This window comes from Phacochoerus africanus, chromosome 1, assembly GCF_016906955.1.
Source record: "Phacochoerus africanus isolate WHEZ1 chromosome 1, ROS_Pafr_v1, whole genome shotgun sequence".
In the NCBI taxonomy this organism is placed as follows: Eukaryota; Metazoa; Chordata; class Mammalia; order Artiodactyla; family Suidae; genus Phacochoerus; species Phacochoerus africanus.
Window position 1 is genome coordinate 99,640,917 of NC_062544.1, and position 19,998 is coordinate 99,660,914.

Sequence of the window (19,998 nt, forward strand, 5' to 3'; positions counted from 1 at the left end):
TGGAATCAGAAAGCTCTGGATTTAACTCTACAAAAAGTATGGTCAATCTAAAAGATAACTAGGAAAAATTACTCCCTCTAAATCTTTAATATAATAAAATGTGGATAACTGTGCTTTCCTTAACTGTCACTACTATTTCCAAGTGAGAAAAAAGTGCTTAATTTCCCACTCATTTATTGGAAGGAATGTGAAGTCTAAAAAGGAATTAAAATCTGGAGTTCCCATTGTAGCTTAGGGTTAAGAACCTGACTAGTATCCATACATATGTAGGTTTGATCACTGGCCTTGCTCAGTGGATTAAGGATCCCATGTTAACACAAGCTGCTGCAGCTTGGATCTGGCATTGCTGTGCCTGTGGCATAAGTTGGTAGTTGCAGCTTCTATTTGACCTCCAGCCAGGGAAGTTCCGAGCCTGGGAACTTTCATATGCTGAGGGTACCGGCCCTAAAAATATCAAAAAAAAAAGAAAAAAAGGAATTAAAATCTGTACTGATAAAGGACAAATTCAAGTGCCCTATCTAATCCCTTCCTCATAAAGTTTTTGTATCCTTTTTTGATAAACAAGGCAATACCGCCATTTTCCCTTGGTGGAGCAGCATAAGAAAATTAATAACTCATGAGCAAATCTGAATAAAAACCCAATTCCCCAAACAGGAAGACTAAAGAATAAATTATACCAATACTCAACAGTCACACTAACAAAGATGATGCACAGACGTTACTACACTAAAATGCTTCACTGAGACCAATTTTACATACTTTGTAAGAATCTACCATGGCAATGTCACTCCAGCTAAAAAATATTCATGGAATTTTACCGGAATTCCAGGATAAAAAAGTCAATCAAGCCTGAATTTCATTTTCCATATCTATGTTTGATTCTCTTTACACTGTTTATTTCAGGAAGAGCTTCATATACAGTTTTGAATGTGCACTACTAAGAATGTTTTCCTTTTAATAAGTGAGTGTGATCAATTTAAGATACTTCACTAAGTTGTGACCTCTGTTTACTTTATCAACTTAAAAGAGGTGGGGTGAATGATACCCAAGCAACATCTCAGTTTCAAACCTAGCCTCAATCTAGAAAAAAATCTATGGATCCTCTCCTTAGAAAAACATACATTTACTAAAAATTTGAAACAATTTAGAGGATTTACAAAAAATCTTATGTTCCAAATTTTTTGTCAAAATGTAATGCTAGGAAACAAGCCTATCTGATATTCATCTAAGTTTAAAGTATAATTTCTTTTTAAAAGGTATATAAAAATAGAATTCCTTTATGATTACTCAAATGAATTTTTTGGTCTCACCTGCAGCATGTTAAAGTCCCAGGCCAAGGACTGAACCTGTATATAGCAGTGAACTGAGCCACTGCAGCAACAATGCTGCATTCTTAAACCACTGTACCACTCAAATACGTTTTTAATGATTACTGAAATATGTTTTCAAAAATGCAGCCTACATATGCAGTTCACTTTTTTTTCTTAAAAGGCTGGGAGAAATTAAGAGGTAAATTAACATAATTCTACAACTAGGAAAATACTCATCATTAATATTAATACTGCAGTGAGCAGAGTCAAGTGCCAGAAAATCACCTGTACTTATTATACTGATTACAGGCAACCTGGAGTGTCAGCTGAGGAGGGGAGCTAAGAGAGTCTGCTAGGGTACAGGAAATACTGGACATTAATAGTATGTTCAAGGGGATGAACTGTACACTTAAGATTTATGAAAACTACTGTAGATACTTCAATAATTCTTTTCTTAATCTAAGCTTGACCAAATTGACATTAAGCAGATTTATCAACTGCTTTAACCTGCAGTTTTTAAAATCTGTAAACTTCTCCTTGGTTTACTGTGCGAACTAAGATAACACATGCATAGTGTTTAGTACAATACTTCATATACAGTGAGCACTCAGTGACTGTAAGTCTAATACATTGTCACTAAAGATGATGGGTTACAACTTTTATCAGTATGAAATGTCTTTATCAAATTTAATAATAATAATGATAAGTTATGGATATTTCCCCAGGCCAAAAGAAAGACAATATTCTTCAAATAGAGGAAAGGTATATGTATGTGTGTGTGTGTTTGTGTATACGTATGTGTGTGTATGTGTGTGTATACGCATGCACGCACACACTCATTCATGTCATTTTTTGGTCTCACCCACTGCATGTGGAAGTCCCCAGACCAAGGACTGAACTTATTCAACTATCCCCTATGTAAAAGAAATCCAGGTTATTTCCCTTTTTTGGCATTAGAAATAAAGCTGGAGTGAATATTCTTGTCTCTACATTGTTCCTTCTGATACTTTTATGTGTAACACAGATTTATCATATAACTCCTAAGTAAGGTTCTTTTAAATATGAACCTTAAATCTTAAATAACTGAATGCCCACCCAAACAAATCCTAAATTAATATTAACACCAATATTAAAGTATTGCCATAGGCTACACATTAGAATTACCTGAAGTAAAACTTCATGAATTCTAACATTTTTATTTCAAATAAAAAGTAAGAAGAGTTCCCGTCGTGGCGCAGTGGTTAACGAATCCGACTAGGAACCATGAGGTTGCGGGTTCGCTCCCTGCCCTTGCTCAGTGGGTTAACGATCCGGCGTTGCTGTGAGCTGTGGTGTAGGTTGCAGACGCGGCTCGGATCCCGCGTTGCTGTGGCTCTGGCGTAGGCCGCTGGCTACAGCTCCGATTCAACCCCTAGCCTGGGAACCTCCATATGCCGCGGGAGCGGTCCAAGAAATAGCAACAACAACAACAACAACAATAACAACAACAACAACAAAAAGACAAAAAAAAAGTAAGAAATAAGTTACTCTTCCACATTCCAGAATAATAAACAGTCTAAAATCTGCAGCTTTCAAAAAGTTTGAGGAATTGAAGATTCTACTTAATGACAGAAAAACAAGCATAATACACTCTTAAGTGAATAGATTTTTTTTGTTTTTTGTCTTTTAGGGCTGTACCGGCAGCATATGGAGGTTCCCAGGCTAGGGGTCAAATAGGAGCTGTGGCCGCTGGCCTATGCCAGAGCCACGGCAACTTGGGATCCGAGCCATGTCTGCAACCTACCCCACAGCTCACGGCAATGCCAGATCCTTAACGCACTGAGTGAGGCCAGGGATTGAACCTGAATCCTCAGGGATAATAGCTGGGTCCATTAACCACTGAGCCACAACGGGAACTCTTTAAGTGAATAGATGTTAATTCCCATTTTGTTGAAATAAAATATATATACAAACAAGGAAACATACCTAGGATGTTAATTCTCCTAAAGGGCTGCAACTGAAGTCCATTTTCAGTTTTATCCCTTAAAATTAGGTATTACCTAACTTTTCAACACTGAGTATGTAATACTTTATAAAAATGAAAATATTCAATTCTTTTTTATTGTTATAAAACCATTAAAAACATCCAACATGCTTTCAGTATAGGTATCCAACAAATTAATTCCTGCATAACTGAATACTTTTCTCTACACCAGTAAGTCACACTGGCTAGTGCCCAAACTGCTGAGAACATCTCAAAAAAAAAAAAAAAAAAAGAAAGAAAGAAAAAAAAGAAAATCCTTTATTCTTTCCAATGGTAAATCCTACCCCCACATCTCTATTTTCCATTCTTCCCACTCTGGCTTTCATATTACCAGAATTTAGTATTCCATTAGGTGTAAACAAGATTCCAGACAGTTTACTTTAGCCACAGACTCCACCTTGGTACAGCTTATGTCTATTCTTAGCACAAATCACCTTTATGCCTAAGACCAGGTTCCTTGATAGCTGAACTTCTGAGTCACTCTCAAGCTCCAAATTGAAATCACTGTTCCTAAAAATAACTGACATCCTTTCCTTGTGGCTCCTCCTTTGGATTTTGCCTAAAAAAAAAATTCTGTAATAAATCTCGGGCCACAGGCCCTCTTTAGGCAAATGAATTTCCACAAATTATTGCTTTGTTGGCTCCCAGTAAAATTCCTACAATTTTGTTAACTAAAGTTGTAAAATTGAAGAAAAATAATCTAATTTTAAAACATTACTGAAACATTACTAGAATTCCCTTGTGCTGAACTGGGTTAAGTATCTGGCATTGTTACTGCAGCTGCTGTGGCAAAGGTTCGATCCCTGGCCTGGGAACTTCCACATGCCACAGGTACGGCCAAAAATTAAATTAAACTTAATTTCATTTAAAATGAAATAGAGCAACTACCATTAACCTAGGCTGCAATGGCAAAACATTATTTGGATTTTTGTAAACTCTTATATCAAAATGTGACACAGCCATACTAACCTTGGTTCAAGTAAGTGAGCGTTTCATCGTGTAGCTTTACTGCTGGTGATGTTGCTGCACACATCACATACTGAAAGGGCGGGTGTTTAGTTTCATCATCCAATGGAAGGCTGGAATCTTCCTGCTTGAAAATGGGCAATGCCAAGACATCACTGAAAACCAAAAAATCAACACTGACCTTACTTTGAGCTTAAAATACTTAGCATATAAAAACATTTAGGGGTAGTTTCTTTTAAAATGTAAGATCAGAAATGGTATGTACAATAAAAGAACTATTAATGCTGATCAGCCTCCCCCAAAAGGTAGTTTTAATAACCCATATCTCTTGTGTGTGGGGGGGGAGAGGGGTGTAAACAGGCAGAAATATTAAAATAAGAAATATTTCAAAGTTAGTAAAGTCTAAACTACTAATAAAGAGGTTAAGCTAATAATATATATGGTACTCTTTTTTAAAAAGTTATGTCAAGAGATGGGATTAAGATGGTGGAATAGAAGGACTGGAGCTCAACTTCTCTCCTAAGAACAACAAAATTCACAACTAAAGACTGAGCAACCTCCACCCGAATGGACCCAAAACCTTAAAAAAGATACCCTACTCCAGAAGAAAAAGAGGAGGCCACATTAAGAAGTAGGAGGGGCGATTTCGTGATATAAGCAACACCATACCTTGGGTGGGAAGGTCCACAGACTATAACTGGTTCACAGAGACTCACCTACAGGAGTGAGAGTTCTGAGCCCCACATCAAACTCCCATGTGTGGGGATCTGGCATTGGGAGAAAGAGCCCTTGGAGTATCTGGCATTGAAGGCCAGTGGAGCTTGTGGCACAGGAGCTCCACGGGACTGGGGGAAACAGAGACCCCATTCTTAAAAGGCACACACAGACTTTCACATGCATGGGTCCCAGGGCAAAGCAAACTGACTGCAGTTCTTAGATGACCTCCTGGGAAAACAGGGGTGAGTGTGGCTTGTTGTGAGGGAAGGACAATGAAAGCAAAGCTCTCGGGAATATTCAGCAGCATGCCTTTCTCTGGAAGTGGCCATTTTGAGAAAATCTGGACTCACCTGTCAGTCAGCACTGAAAAGCCTCAGGGCAAACAACAATCCAGGTGGGATCAAAGCCCCACCCCTCAGTAAACAGGCTACCTAAAGAGCCTCAGGCACACAGCTGCCCCTAATCCCATCCAGAGACTAAGCCCCATCCTCCAGACGCTCCACCTACCAGTGGGCAGGCATCAGTCCCTCCCATCAGGAAGCCTACAACAAGTCCCCATACTGACTTCAGCCACAAGGCGGACAGACACCAGAAGTAAGAGAGGCTACAACTCTACCATCTGTAAAAAGGTCACCACACCAAAAACCTATAAAAATGAAAAGGCAGAGAAATCTAACTCAGATGAGGGAGAAAGGAAAAACCCCAGAAAAACAGCTAAGCCGTGAGGAGATTCTCAGCCTCCAGGAAAAAGACTTTAGACTGTTGATGCTGAAGATGATGCAAGACTTTGGAAATAAACTGGAGGCAAAGATGGATAACTTACAGGAAACACTGACCAAAGAGATACAAGATACAAAACTTAAACAAGAAGAGATGCAAAATACAATAACTGAAATAACAAATTCACTAGAAGCAGCTAACAGCAGAATACAGGAGGCAGAAGAAAGAATAAGCGAGGTGGAGGATAGATGAGTGGAAATTATGGATGCAGAACAGAAAAGAGAAAAAAGATTGAAAACAAATGAAGAGTCTCAGAGAACTCTGGGACAATGTGAAACGCACCAACATCCATATTATAGGGGTGCCAGAAGGAGAAGAGAGAGAGAAGGAGACAGGAAAAATATTCCAAGAGATAAGAGCCAAAAACTTCCCTAAAATGGGAAAGGAACCACTCACTCAAATCCAGGAAGCACAATGAGTACCATATAAAATAAACCCAAGGAGCAATACACCGAGACACACATTAATCAAACTGACCAAAATTAAAGACAAAGAGAAAATACTGAAAGCAGCTAGGGAAAAGAAATAACATACAAGGGAACCCCAATAAGGTTACTAGCAGATTTTTCAGCAGAAACTCTGCAGGCCAGAAGGGAGTGGCATGATATTCTTAAAGTGATGAAAGGAAAAAACCTCCAACCAAGATTACTCTACCCAGCAAGGCTCTCATTCAGATTTGAAGGAGAAATCAAAACCTTCTCAGATAAGCAAAAGCTGAGAGAATTCAGCAACACTAAACCAGCTTTACAACAAATACTTAAGGAACTTCTCTAGATGGAAAAGAAAAGGCCGCAACAGCAAACAAAGATACTACAAATGACAAGGCTCACCAGTAAATGTATACTAAAGATATGAAATCGTCCACGCACAATTATGCCACCAAAATCAGAAATCCTGAGGAGGATACAAATGCAGGACACTAGAGATACACTTGCAATTAAGAGAACAACAACTTAAAACAATCTCAGATATCAAAACTTCAGAATAACTGCAAGCCAAAAATCTACAATTGATACACAAACAAATAAGAAAAATCAACTCAAATACAATAAAGAGAGTCATCAAACCAGAAGAGGAGAGAGCAACAGAAGAAGGGAAGAAAAAAGAGCAACAAAAACAAATCCAAAACAGTTAATAAAATGGCAATAAGAACATACATATCAATTACTACCTTAAATGTTAATGGACTAAACACCCCAACCAAAAGACACAGACTGGCTGAATGGATACAAAAACAAGATCCATATATATGCTATCTTCAAGAGACCCACTTCACTTCTAAGGACACATACAAACTGAAAGTGAGAGGATGGAAGAAAATATTCCATGCAAATGGGAATCAAAAGGAAGCTGGAGTAGCAATACTCATATCAGACAAAATAGACCTTAAAATGAAGAATGTTTTAAGAGACAAGGAAGGACACTACATAATGATTAAAGGATCAATCCAAGAAGATTTAACAATTGTAAATATATATGCACCCAACATAGGATCACCACAATATATAAGGCAACTGCTAACAACCTTAAATGAACAAATCGACAATAATACAATAACAGTGGGGGACTTTAACACCCCACTTACAACAATGGACAGATCATCCAGACAGAAAACCAATAAGGAAACACAGGCCCTGAATGAAGCATTAGACCAGATGGACTTAATGGATATTTATAGGACATGCCATCCAAAAGCACAGAATACACATTCTTCTCAAGTGCACATGGCACATTCTCTAAGACTGATCACATCCTGGGCTACAAATCAAGCCTCAGTAACTTTAAGAAAACTGAAATCATATCAAGCATCTTTTCCGACCACACTATATAAGTGGAAATCAACATCAAGAAAAAACTGCAAAAAAAACCCCCACAAACACATGGAGACTAAACGACCAATAGATCACTGAAGAAATCAAAGAGGAAACTGAAAAATACCTAGAAGCAAATGACAACAAACATATGACACTCCAAAACTTATGGGATGCAGCAAAAGCAGTTCTAAGAGGAAAGTTTATAGCAATACAAGCCCACCTCAGGAAACAGGAAAAAGCTCAAATAAACAACCTAACTTTACATCTAAAGCAGGTAGAGAGAGAACAGACAAGACCTAAAGTTAGTAGAAGGAAAGAAATCATAAAGATCAGAGCAGAAATCAATGAAATAGAAACCAAGAAAACCACAGAAAAGATCAATGAAACGAAAAGTTGGTTCTTTGAAAAGATCAACAAAATTGATAAACCCTTAGCTAGACTTATTAAGAAAAGAGAGAGGAGTTCCCGTCGTGGCTCAGTGGTTAATGAATCCGACTAGGAACCAAGAGGTTGCCTGTTCGATTCCTGGCCTTGCTCAGTGGGTTAAGGATCCGGTGTTGCCATGAGCTGTGGTGTAGGTTGCAGACACGGCTTGGTCCCACGTTGCTGTGGCTCTGGCCTAGGCTGGTGGCTACAGCTCCAATTAGACTCCTAGCCTGTGAACCTCCATATGCCGCAGGAGCAGCCCTAGAAATGGCAAAAAGATGAAAAAGAAAGAAAAAAGAGAATGTCTCAATAACATTAGAAATGAAAAAGGAGAACAACAGACATCACAGAAATGCAAAGGATCATAAGAGACTACTATATGCAACTATACGCCAAAAAAAATGGAAAACCTAGAATGGACAAATTCTTAGAAGAGTACAATGTACAATCTTCTAAGACGAAACCAAGATGAAATAGAAAAGATGAATGGACCAATCAAAAGAACTGAAATTGAAACTGTGATTAAAAAACTTCCAACAGGAGTTCCCATCTTGGCTCAGTGGTTAACGAATACGACTAAGAACCATGAGGATATGGGTTCGATTCCTGGCCTCACTCAGTGGGCTAAGGATCCGGCGCTGCCATGAGCTGTGGTGTAGGTTGCAGACGTGGCTCAGATCCTGCCTTACTGTGGCTCTGGCGCAGGCCAGCAGCTACAGCTCCAATTAGACCCCTAGCCTGGGAACCTCCACATGCCACAGGTGTGGCCCTAAAAGGACAAAAGGACAAAGGAAAAAAATGAAACAAAAACTTCCAACAAAAGTCCAGGATCAGATGGCTACACAGGCAAATTCCATAAAACATTTAGGGAAGAGCTAAAACCTGTCCTTCTGAAACTATTTCAAAAAATTGCAGAGGAAGGGATACTTCCAAACTCATTCTATGAGGCCACCATCACCCTGATACCAAAACCAGACAAAGATATCACGAAAAAGAAAATTACAGGCCAAATTCAATAATGAAGATAGATGCAAAAATCCTCAACAAAATACTTGAAAACCACATCCAACTTTACATTAAAAGGATTGTACATCATAATCAAGAGGGATTTATCCCAGAGACGCAAGGATTCTTCAATATCCACAAATCCATCAGTGTGATACACCACATTCACAAACTGAAGAATAAAAACCATATGATCCTCTCAATAGAAGTGGAAAAAGCCTTTGACAAAATCCAACACCCATTTCTGATAAAAACCCTTCAGAAAGTGGGCATAACGGGAACCTACCTCAACATGATAAAGGCCATATACGACAAACCCACCGCAAACATCATTCTCAATGGTGAAAAGCTGAAAGAATTCCCACTGAGATCAGAAAGTAGACAAGGATGTCCCCTCTCGCCACTACTCTTCAACATAGTTTTGGAAGTCCTAGCCATGGCAATCAGAAAAGAAAAAGGAATAAGAGGAATCCAAATTGGAAAGGAAGAAGTAAAACTATCACTATTTGCAGATGACATGATACTATACCTAGAGAATCCTAATCTACCAAGAAAGCTGTTAGAGCTCATGAATGAATTTGGCAAAGTCACAGGATATAAAATTAATACACAGAAATCGACTGCATTTCTATATACTAACAATGAAAGATCAGAAAGAAATTAGGGAAGCAATCTTGTTTACCATCACATCCAAAAGAATAAAATACCTAGGAGTAACCTACCTAAAGAGACAAAAGACCTGTACTCTGAAAACTATAAGACACTGATGAAAGAAATCAAAGATGACACAAATAGGTGGAAAGACATACCATGCTCTCTGATTGGAAGAGTTAATATTATCAAAATGACTGTACTACCCAAGGCAATCTACAGATTCAATGTAATCCCTATCAAATTATCAAGGACATTTTTCACAGAACTTGAACAAAATATTTTAAAATTTTTTTGGAAGCCCAAAGACCCAGAATAGCCAAAGACACCCTGAAAAAGAAAAAAAATGGAGCTGGAGGAATCAGGCTCCCGGACTTCAGACTATACTACAAAGCTACAGTCATCAAAACTGAATGGTACTGGCACAAAGACAGAAATATAGATCAGTGGAACAGGATAGAAAGCCCACAATTAAACCCACGCACCTACAGTCAACTAATCTACAACAAAGGAGACAAGAATATACAATGGAGAAAAGACAGCCTCTTCAATAAATCATGCTGGGAAAACTGGACAGCCACATGGAAAAGAATGAAATTAGAACACTCCCTAACACCTTACACAAAAAGAAACTCAAAATGGATTGAAGACCTAGATATAAGACCAGACACTGTAAAACTCTTAGAGGAAAACATAGGCCAAACACTCTCTTGACATAAACCATAGCAACATCTTCTCAGATCCATCTCTTAAGAGTAATGACAGTAAAAACAAAAATAAACAAATGGGACCTAATTAAACTTAAAAGTTTCTGCACAGCAAAGGAAACCCTAAACAAAACGAAAAGACAACCCATAGAATGGAAGAAAATCTTTGTAAATGAAGAGACTGACAAGGAAGGGATTAATCTCCAAAATTTATAAACACCTCCTACATCTCAATACCAAAAAAAACAAACAACGCCATCAAAAAATGGGCAGAACATCTAAACAGACAATTCTCCAAAGAAGACGTACAGATGGCCAAAAAACACGTGAAAAGATGTTCAACATCACTCATTATTAGAGAAATGCAAATCAAAACCACTATGAGGTACCACCTTACACCAGCCAGAATGGCCATCATCAAAAAGTCTACAAACAATAAGTGCTGGAGAGGGTGTGAAGAAAAAGATACCCTATTACACTGTTGGTGGAATTGTAAATTGGTGCAACCACTGTGGAAAGCAGTATGGAGATTCCTCAGAAAACTAAAAATAGAACTACTATTTGAACCAGTAATCCCACTCCTGGGCATTTATCCAGAGAAAACCATGGCTCAAAAACACACATGTACTCTGATGTTCACTGCAGCACTATTTTCAATAGCCAAGACATGGAAACAACCTAAACGCCATTGACAGAGGAGTGGATCAAGAAGATATGGTACATAATACACAATGGAATATTACTTAGACATTATAAGGAACGAAATAACGGCATTTTTAGCAACATGGATGGACCTAGAAATTATCATGCTAAGTGAAGTCAGTTAGACAATGAGACACCAACATCAAATGCTATCACTTACATGTGGAATCTGAAAAAAAGACAGAATGAACTTCTTTGCAGAACAGATACTGGCTCAGTCTTTGAAAAACTTATGGTCTCCAAAGGAGACAGTTTGGGGGTGGGGGGATGCGCTGGGGTTGTGGGTTGGGAAATCCTATAAAATTGGATTGTGATGATCATTGTACAACTATAAATGTAATAAATTCATTGAGTAATAATAAAAAAATAAAAAGTTATGTCAAGAAATTCTTTAAAAACTTTAAACTTGTTATTCATACAAAAAAAGAGCAAGAGTACACAGCCACCTACTTTGAAAGGTAGGTCACACTGGAACCATGAAATCCCAAAGAAGCATTTGATTAAAACGGAACCTTACAAAAAGTTCCCTGCTAGGCCTGGCCAAGTACTGAGAGCATAAAGCTTCATACTTGGCCAAAAACAATGGCTTCTTCTGAGAAGAAGCAAACAATATCAGTAGTAACAGCTGCTATTTTTCCCCTAAGAATAACTTGGGAGGGGGATGAGAGGGGGTCTTCCACGGTATTGCATATATTCTGCTAAATTGGGTGGTTAAACACATGGATATATTTGGCTTGCCTTTTTTTAAATAGCTGAGATAAAATTTACATACCTCAAAGTGCACCCCCTCCTTTTTTTGTCTTTTTATTTTAGGATCGCACCAACAGCATATGGAGGCTCCCAGGCTAGGGGTCCAATCAGAGCTGTAGCTGCCGGCCTATGCCACAGCCATGCCAGAATCGAGCCGCATCTGCGACCTACACCACAGCTCACCGCAATGCTGGATCCTCAACCGAGTGAGGCCAGGGATCGAACCTGCATCCTCATGGATGCTAGTCAGATTTGTTTCCTCTGAGCCACAACGGGAGCTCCAAAATCCAACCTTTTAAAGTGTGTAATTCAGTGGCTTTTCATAGAGTTTACAGTCTTCATTGCCATCTAATTCCAGAACCTTTTCAGCGCCTCAGAAAGAACTCTCATACCTTTAGCAGTCCCTCCCTATCCCTACCCACCCACCCTACCCCCAACAGCAGCAAACACTGATTTGTTTGCCTCTATGTATTTGTCTATTCTGGATATTTAATGCAAATTACTCACTAATTCTCCTCCTTTATTTATACTTAGGAACTATCAAAATACTCCTAAGTCAAAAGCATAACTGAGGAACACATAGTCAGCAATGGTCCCCAACCCTTCTTTGGGACAGATATAAAAACCTAGGGGCAAATCTAAAAACTTTTCAGGAAACTTACAATGGTGTTTTAAGACTCAGAGTAGCTCTCTTTATGAAAAATAACTGTAACAGCTAAAATGGCTCCATGGTAGATGAAAATATATATACATTCCTATGTCATATATTTGTAAACATTTAAAGTTCTCTTGGTGAGAAAGAAAAACAAAAATGAGAGGTGTAACTCAGATGCATTTGTTAATTACGCCGAAAAGTGACATGGAGAATAATTTAAATTTTTTTTTTTTTTGTTTGTTTGTTTTTTAGGGCCACACCCATGGCATATGGAGGTTCCCAGGCTAGGGGTCTAACCAAAGCTACAGCTGCCAGCCTACACCAGGGCCACGGCAATGCCAGATACGAGCCGCATCTGCAACTTACACAACAGCTCATGGCAGCACCAGATCCCTAACCCACTGAGCAAGGCCAGGGATTGAACCCACAACCTCATGGTTCCTAGTTGGATTTGCTTCTGCTGTGCCACAACAGGAACTCCTAATTTTAAAATCTTAATGCTAACTGCTTAGGTGGATCACTAAATACAGGTCATCACATACAAATGGGCAACTAATTATTAGAGAATCAATATCACTAATTATTAGAGAAATGCAAATTAAAACTATAATGAGGCATCCACACACTGGCCAAAATGGCCATCATCAAAAAGTCTACAAACAATAAATGCTGGAGAGGGTGTGGAGAAAAAGGAACCCTCTTACACTGCTGGTAGGAATGTAAATCGGTGCAGTCACTATGGAGGTTCCTTAAAAATTAAAAATAGTGTTGCTATATGATCCTGCAATCCCTCTCCTGTGCATGTATCTAGAGGAAACTGTAATTCAAAAAGATACATTAACCCCAATGTTCACTGTGGTACTATTTAACAGAAAAGACATGGAAACAATCTAAATCTCCATTGATATATAAATGAATAAACAAGATGTGGTATATTTATTGAATGGAATGCTACTCAGCCATAAAAAAGAATGGAATTTCTTCAAGGGAATACTACTCAGCCATAAAAAATAAAATAACACCATTTAGAGCTTTGGCCCTAGAAATTATCATACTAAGTGAAGTAAATAAGTCAAAGACAAATATCACATGATATCACTAATATGTGCAATCTTGAAAAAAAAAAAAGATACAGAAGAACTTACAAAAGAGAAACAGACCCATAGTCATAGAAAACAAATTTAAGCTTACTGAAGGGGAAAGATAAATTAGGAGTTTGTGATTAACAAACATATACACAGTACTATATATAGAAGATAACCAATAAGGACCTACTATATAGCACAAGGACCTCTACTCAATAGTCTGTAATAACCTATAAAAGAATTTGAAAAAGTATATACATATATGTATAACTTTGCTATATACTTGAAACTAACACAATACTGTAAACCAACTATATGTCAATAAAAAAGATATCAAAATATGATATTAGATTGCAGAAGAATGATCATTTCCATTTGAACTCTCCATCAGCAGCTCACTTTCTAAACTAGGGTCCTTACAAGATCCTACAAGACCTTATTCAATCTGCTCTTCTCCCCTTTTCTTCTACCCACCCTCACACCCTCTGCCCCAGCCATGCCAGCCCCTTCCCTGCCTTTTTCAGGACCTTTGCACTGGCTCTACTCTTACGTCAATATCCTACTGGCTCATTTCATTCAAATGTCACCTTTTCAGTGACAACTGTAATCTTCCCATCTGCACTACCAGTTTTCCCTTTCCTGCTCTATTTATCAACAAAGTGTTTCACTGTCCAAGAGTATACATTATACATGACTAAAGCTTGCATGCCCTATAAGTATATAACCGCCCACCAACTGGTTTCTCTTCATTGACTAAACCCAGCATCTAGTACATATAAGGGGCTCAAATAAGGAGCTGAATCAATGAACTGCAGCATTGATAATCATGTCAATTATTACTAAAATGAAAAACTAGTCTTCAGATAATCTAAGATCATAATTTCTACTAGGTGAACCATAAGAAAGTTCTAGTATTCAATTGCTTTTGTAATCTCATATCCCAAGACAGGTAGGGCTCCCACGGATCTGACAAGCAAATGAAAAGCCTGCAGGCGTCAAACTATTCCAAGTAATTCTGAAATGCCAGTATCCAAAAATAAACAGGCACACAAAGACAAACAGGACTTCAGGAGCAAGAACCAACAGCAAAAAACAACAGATGACATATACCCAGTTCCCAATTTTGTCTGTTGGTATTCCTTTTCTTTTTTTTCTGCCTCTGTTGCAGAGGATTAGAGGCCTGAAAACTACATATACAAGACTTCCTGCCAGCTGGAACCTTGCTATAGGTTGTTCCAAAAAGAAGCACCAGTGGGAAATTAAAAAGGGAATGGCAAAGGAGTTCCCATCGTAGCACAGTGGTTAACAAATCTGACTAGGAACCATGAGGTTTCAGGTTCGATCCCTGGCCTTGCTTAGTGGGTTAAGGATCCAGCGTTGCCATGAGCTGTGGTGTAAGTTGCAGACGTGGCTTGGATCCTGCATTGCTGTGGCTGTGGTGTAGGCCGGCAGCTACAGCTCCGATTCGACCCCTAGCCTGGGAACCTCCATATGCCGAGGGAGCGGCCCAAGAAATGCCAAAAAAGACCCGGGGAAAAAAAAAAGGGAGTGGCAAAGAACAGAGGCAGGCAAACGCATCTGCAGTGAGGTTCAAGGCAGCAGCAGCAGCTGTGCCTCCAGGAGCAAGCCCTTTTCCCTGCATCCTTCTAGCACCTTTATAATCAAGAACTTCACTAAATCCCCTGCTTGAAACATCTCAATGGTTTCTATCTTCCTGACTGGGCATAGACTAATACTCCCTGCCAAAGACTTCAAGATGCCAGAGTACTGGACCTGTGCAATAAAATTAAGCTTACTCTCTTTAAGGAGATAAAAGATAAGTCTGAAAATATCCACAGAAAATAGGAAATTTTAAGGGACAGTAAAATTGAGAGGGAACTAACAGAACTTCTAGAACAGGAAGATAAAATTGTTAGAATTAAAAACTCAGGGAGTTTCCCATGGCTCAGCGAGTTAAGGATCCAACATTGTCACTGCTGTGGCTTGGGTCATTGTTGTAGTGTGGGTTTGCTCCCTGGCCCAGGAATTTCCACATACTGTGGTCATGGCCAAAAAAGAACACAGGTTTAACAGAAGCTCACACACAAGAGTACAGAAGGAAACAGGAATGTAAGTAAAAAGAAGTTATCCAGAAGGCAGCAGAGAGCAAAATGATAGAAAATGCAGAAGAGACATTAAGAAGGAAAAGAAAAAGTAAGAAAATATAACACTTACGTGTCCAAAAAGAAAAGAGGTAGGCAAGAGGCAATATTTGAGATAAAGGCTAAGGAAATTCCAGAACTTATGAAATACACCAATTCACTGATTCAAAACCCCGAAATACACCAAAACAGGATAAAGAATAAAAGAGCCACACCCAGGAGATCCCAAGTGGCCTAGGCAGTTAAGGAAACAGTGTTGTCACTGCTATGGCTCCAGTTTAATCCCTGGCTGGGAACTTTCACATGCCATAAGCACGACCAAATAAATAAATAAAAATAAAAGAAAGAAAGAACCAGAGAAAGAAAGAAATCCACACCTAAATTCATCGATAAAAACTTATAAACCAGTACAGTATGTGGAAATTCAATTTTCTCAGTAAAGTATCAAGTATAGAAATCAACTGAAAGTAGGCCCTGGGAAGAAGAGTGTGGGTCTAAGACTGAGCCACCCCATCCTTCAGGAGAGCAGGAGAGGGAGTGGACAAGGGCACTGCAGTGGTACCACTGAGCAGCGCAGGGATGCACTTGAGCTGGGGTCGTGCACTTAGAGTGAATCGCAATCAGTGCTTACTACATTCAGCTACTTAAGTAAGGAGGTGAAGAACTGGATTTAACCAGGGTTACGGTTTCACCAAAAGAAAAGGAATAAAGCAAGAGGAGCAAGAGAGACAAGGGTAAATGCAGAGAAGTAATTATAATGATTGACCAAGGAAATTGAAACTGGCTGGAAAGAAGGAATTCAAGAGAGTGAGGAACAGGGAACTGAGAGCAGCACCAGTGTCTTAGGTATTAATGGACCCAATAAGGACAAGAGCAGGGTAATGAGCACAGAAGATGGTAGGAGAACTCTGAAGTTACAGACAGGTTGCATAATTGGTAATGTCAAGGTCTAACATATAACCATAGGATTGAGCCACAGAAGATACTGCCACAGTGAGACAGATAATCAAGGAACAGAAGTGTCAGGCTATTGGAAAACCCATTTAAAGATCTTCTGAAATCACGAAAAACTAATGACAGTGAGCCAGGATCTACAATTTCTAAATTGAGGAATGACCCAGAAATCAGAAGATGGCTGCGGTAACAGGGTAACTGATGATATTCAGTGACATGAAATTCAAAACTGTGGGTCTTGCAGCAAAGGAGAAGGGAGAACAGTTGGGAAGTGGCAGTGAGAAGGGTCTCTCTCCATCCTTCAGTTGCAGTAGCAGGGCTGTGAAAATAAACCACCACTACTTGAGAGGGCTTCCAGAGAAAAGTGTCCTCAGAAGAGGGCAAGGTTTCCAAAAGAGTAATAAGAGGAAAACAGCATTAAGAGACCAAGTTAGCTGTATTAGTTTCCTAAGGCTGTTATAACAAAGCACCAAAAACTGGTGGCTTCAGGAGTTCCCGTTGTGGCGCAGTGGAAACGAATCTGACTAGGAACCATGAGGCTGTGGGTTTGATCCCTGGCCTCGCTCAGTGGGTTGAGGATCCAGCGTTGCTGTGAGCTGTGGTGTAGGTTGCAGACGTGGCTCAGATCTGGCGCTGCTGTGTGGCTCTGGCATAGGCCGGCAGATGTAGCTCTGATTAGACCCCTTAGCCTGGGAACCTCCACATGCTGTGGGTGCAGCCCTAAAAAAAAAAAAAAAAAAAAAAAAAAGACCAAAAAAACTCTGGTGGCCTCAAACAACTAAGATTTTCTGTCTCACAGTTTAAGGAACTTATAAGTCTGCCATCAAAGTTTTGGTGAGAGTTGTGAGGAAAGGTCTGTCTGTCTCATAGCTTCAAGTGTTTGGTGGTGTTCCTTGATTGAAAACAAATCACTCAGGCACAAAGTCAGCTTGCCAGCTTCTCCTATGTGTCTCCACAGTCCTCCCTCTATTCATGTCTGTCCCTGTGTCCAAATTTCCCCTTTTTATAAGGACACCAGTTATTCAATTAGTGTCCACACTGATGACCCCATTTTAACTTGACTGCCTTTGTAAAGTTCTCATTTTCAAGTAACGCCCCGCATTCTGAGATAACTGGCGGGGATGGTTAGGAATTCAACATATCTTTTTGGGAGGACACAATTTGAACTACAACACTGACCATTCAGGGGATTTTTCTGACAGAATTCCAGAGGGCAAAATGGAAGAGTTTTAGGAATTGGTAAGAAAGGGGAGCTATATAATGGAGGTGGTACAGAGCAGTGTGTTATCAGAGTGCTGAGAAAAGGAGAGTTCCAAAAATCTGGAACTTTTAGTCCTGACAATCAAGAATGAAGCACACAAAAGGACTATTCCAATATACCCTAAAAAAATCACATATATGTGTAGAAGAAACTGATCCAAAGAGAAGGTACAAGTAAATCTGAATAAAAATATATAATGATTTTAAAAACCTAGTAAGTTGAGAATACCACTAACAACTTTATGTCAACATATTTGAAAATACAGATAAGGAATGATTTCCTAGAAAAATAGCACCAAAACTTTTTTTAAGACATAAAAAGCTTAGAAGTTCCTGCTGTGGTACAGCACATTAAGAATCTGACTGCAGAGTTCCCGTTGTGGCACAGTGGTTAACGAATCTGACTAGGAACCATGAGGTTGCGGGTTCGGTCCCTGCCCTCGCTCAGTGGGTTAACGATCCAGCGTTGCTGTGAGCTGTGGTGTAGGTTGCAGACACGGCTCGGATCCCGCGTTGCTGTGGCTCTGGCGTAGGCCAGTGGCTACAGCTCCGATTCAACCCCTAGCCTGGGAACCTCCATATGCTGCGGGAGCGGCCCAAGAAATAGCAACAACAACAACAACAACAACAACAACAAAAAAAAAGAATCTGACTGCAGCAGCTCCAGTTGCTGCAGAGGAGCAGATTCGATCCTTGGCCCGGCGCAGTGGCTTAAGGATCCAGTGTTGCTAAAGCTGTGATGTAGTTCACAGCTCTGGCTAGGGTAGTCCCTAGCCCAGGAACTCCCATATGCCACAGGCACAACCAAAAAAACACAACTAGGTACAAACAAAACTAGAAAAGAAAATGAAAAATTCATTTTAACCATAAATATAGGTGCAGAAATCCTAAAATAAGTATCAACAAATCAAATCCAAGAGTACAATAACAAACCATGATCTAGTTGGGCATTCCCCACGAACTTAAGGACAAACTCAGAATCTGGAATCAGATCACCACATTTAGAACTTGATGGGCACTGGATTTAGAACAGAATGGCATTAGGAAGAGGTGAGAAAAGGACCCAATCAAACTTACAAGCTTTTGCACAGTAAAGAAAACCATTAAAAAAAAAAAAAAAAAGACAACCTACAGAATGGGAGAAAATAAGTTTCAAACGATGCAAATGATAAGGGCTTAATCTCCAAAATATATAAATAACTCATACAACTCAAGAACAAAAAAACAAACAACCCAATTGAAAAATGGACAGAAGACCTGAATAGACATTTCTCCAAAGAAGATATACATATATACTCATGACCAAGAGACACATGAAAAAATGCTACTATTAGAGAAATGCAAATCAAAACTACTATGAGGTACCACCTTACACGGGTTAGAATGGCCATCATTAGTAAGTCTACAAATAAATGCTGGAGAACATTGTGGAGAAAAGGGTACCTTCCTACATTGTTGGTGGGAATGTAAATTGGTACAACCACTATGGAGGTACCTCAGAAAACTAAATATAGAACTACCATATGATCCAGCAATCCCACTCCTGGGCACAGAGCTGGATAAAACTTTCCTTGAAAAAGACACATGCATCCATATGTTCATTACAGCACGATTCGCAATAGCTAAGACCTAAATGTCAATTGCCAGATGAATGGATTAAGAAGACCTGGTACATGAACACAATGGAACACTACTCAGCCATAAAAAAGAACTAAATAATGCCATCTGCAGCAACATGAACAGAATTAGAGACTTTCATACTAAGTGAAATAAAGAGAAAGACAAATACCATATGATATCACATATCTGAAATCTAATACACGGCACAAATGAACCTATCTACAGAAAAGAAACAAACTCATGGACATGGAGAACAGACTTGTGGATGCCAATGGGGAGGAGGAGGGAGTGGGATGGACTGGGAGGTTTGGGGATGGTAGATGCGCACTACTGCATTTGGAGTGGATAAGCACGAGATCCTGCTATATCTAGTCACTTGGATGCAACCTGATGGAGGATAATATGATAAAAAGAGTGTTTATATATATGTAT

At 39.2% G+C, this 19,998-nt stretch overlaps 1 protein-coding gene across 3 annotated transcripts in view; it reads right to left on the minus strand.

Annotated features, from left to right (window-relative positions):
- Positions 1-19,998, minus strand: part of UBP1 (upstream binding protein 1) — a 71,199-nt gene that overhangs the window by 41,551 nt on the left and 9,650 nt on the right. For all 3 annotated transcript variants that reach the window (XM_047769579.1, XM_047769574.1, XM_047769584.1), the window contains exon 2: positions 4,303-4,454. In XM_047769579.1, coding sequence (XP_047625535.1) covers positions 4,303-4,454 — 152 coding nt within the window. The remainder of the gene's footprint in view (positions 1-4,302; positions 4,455-19,998) is intronic.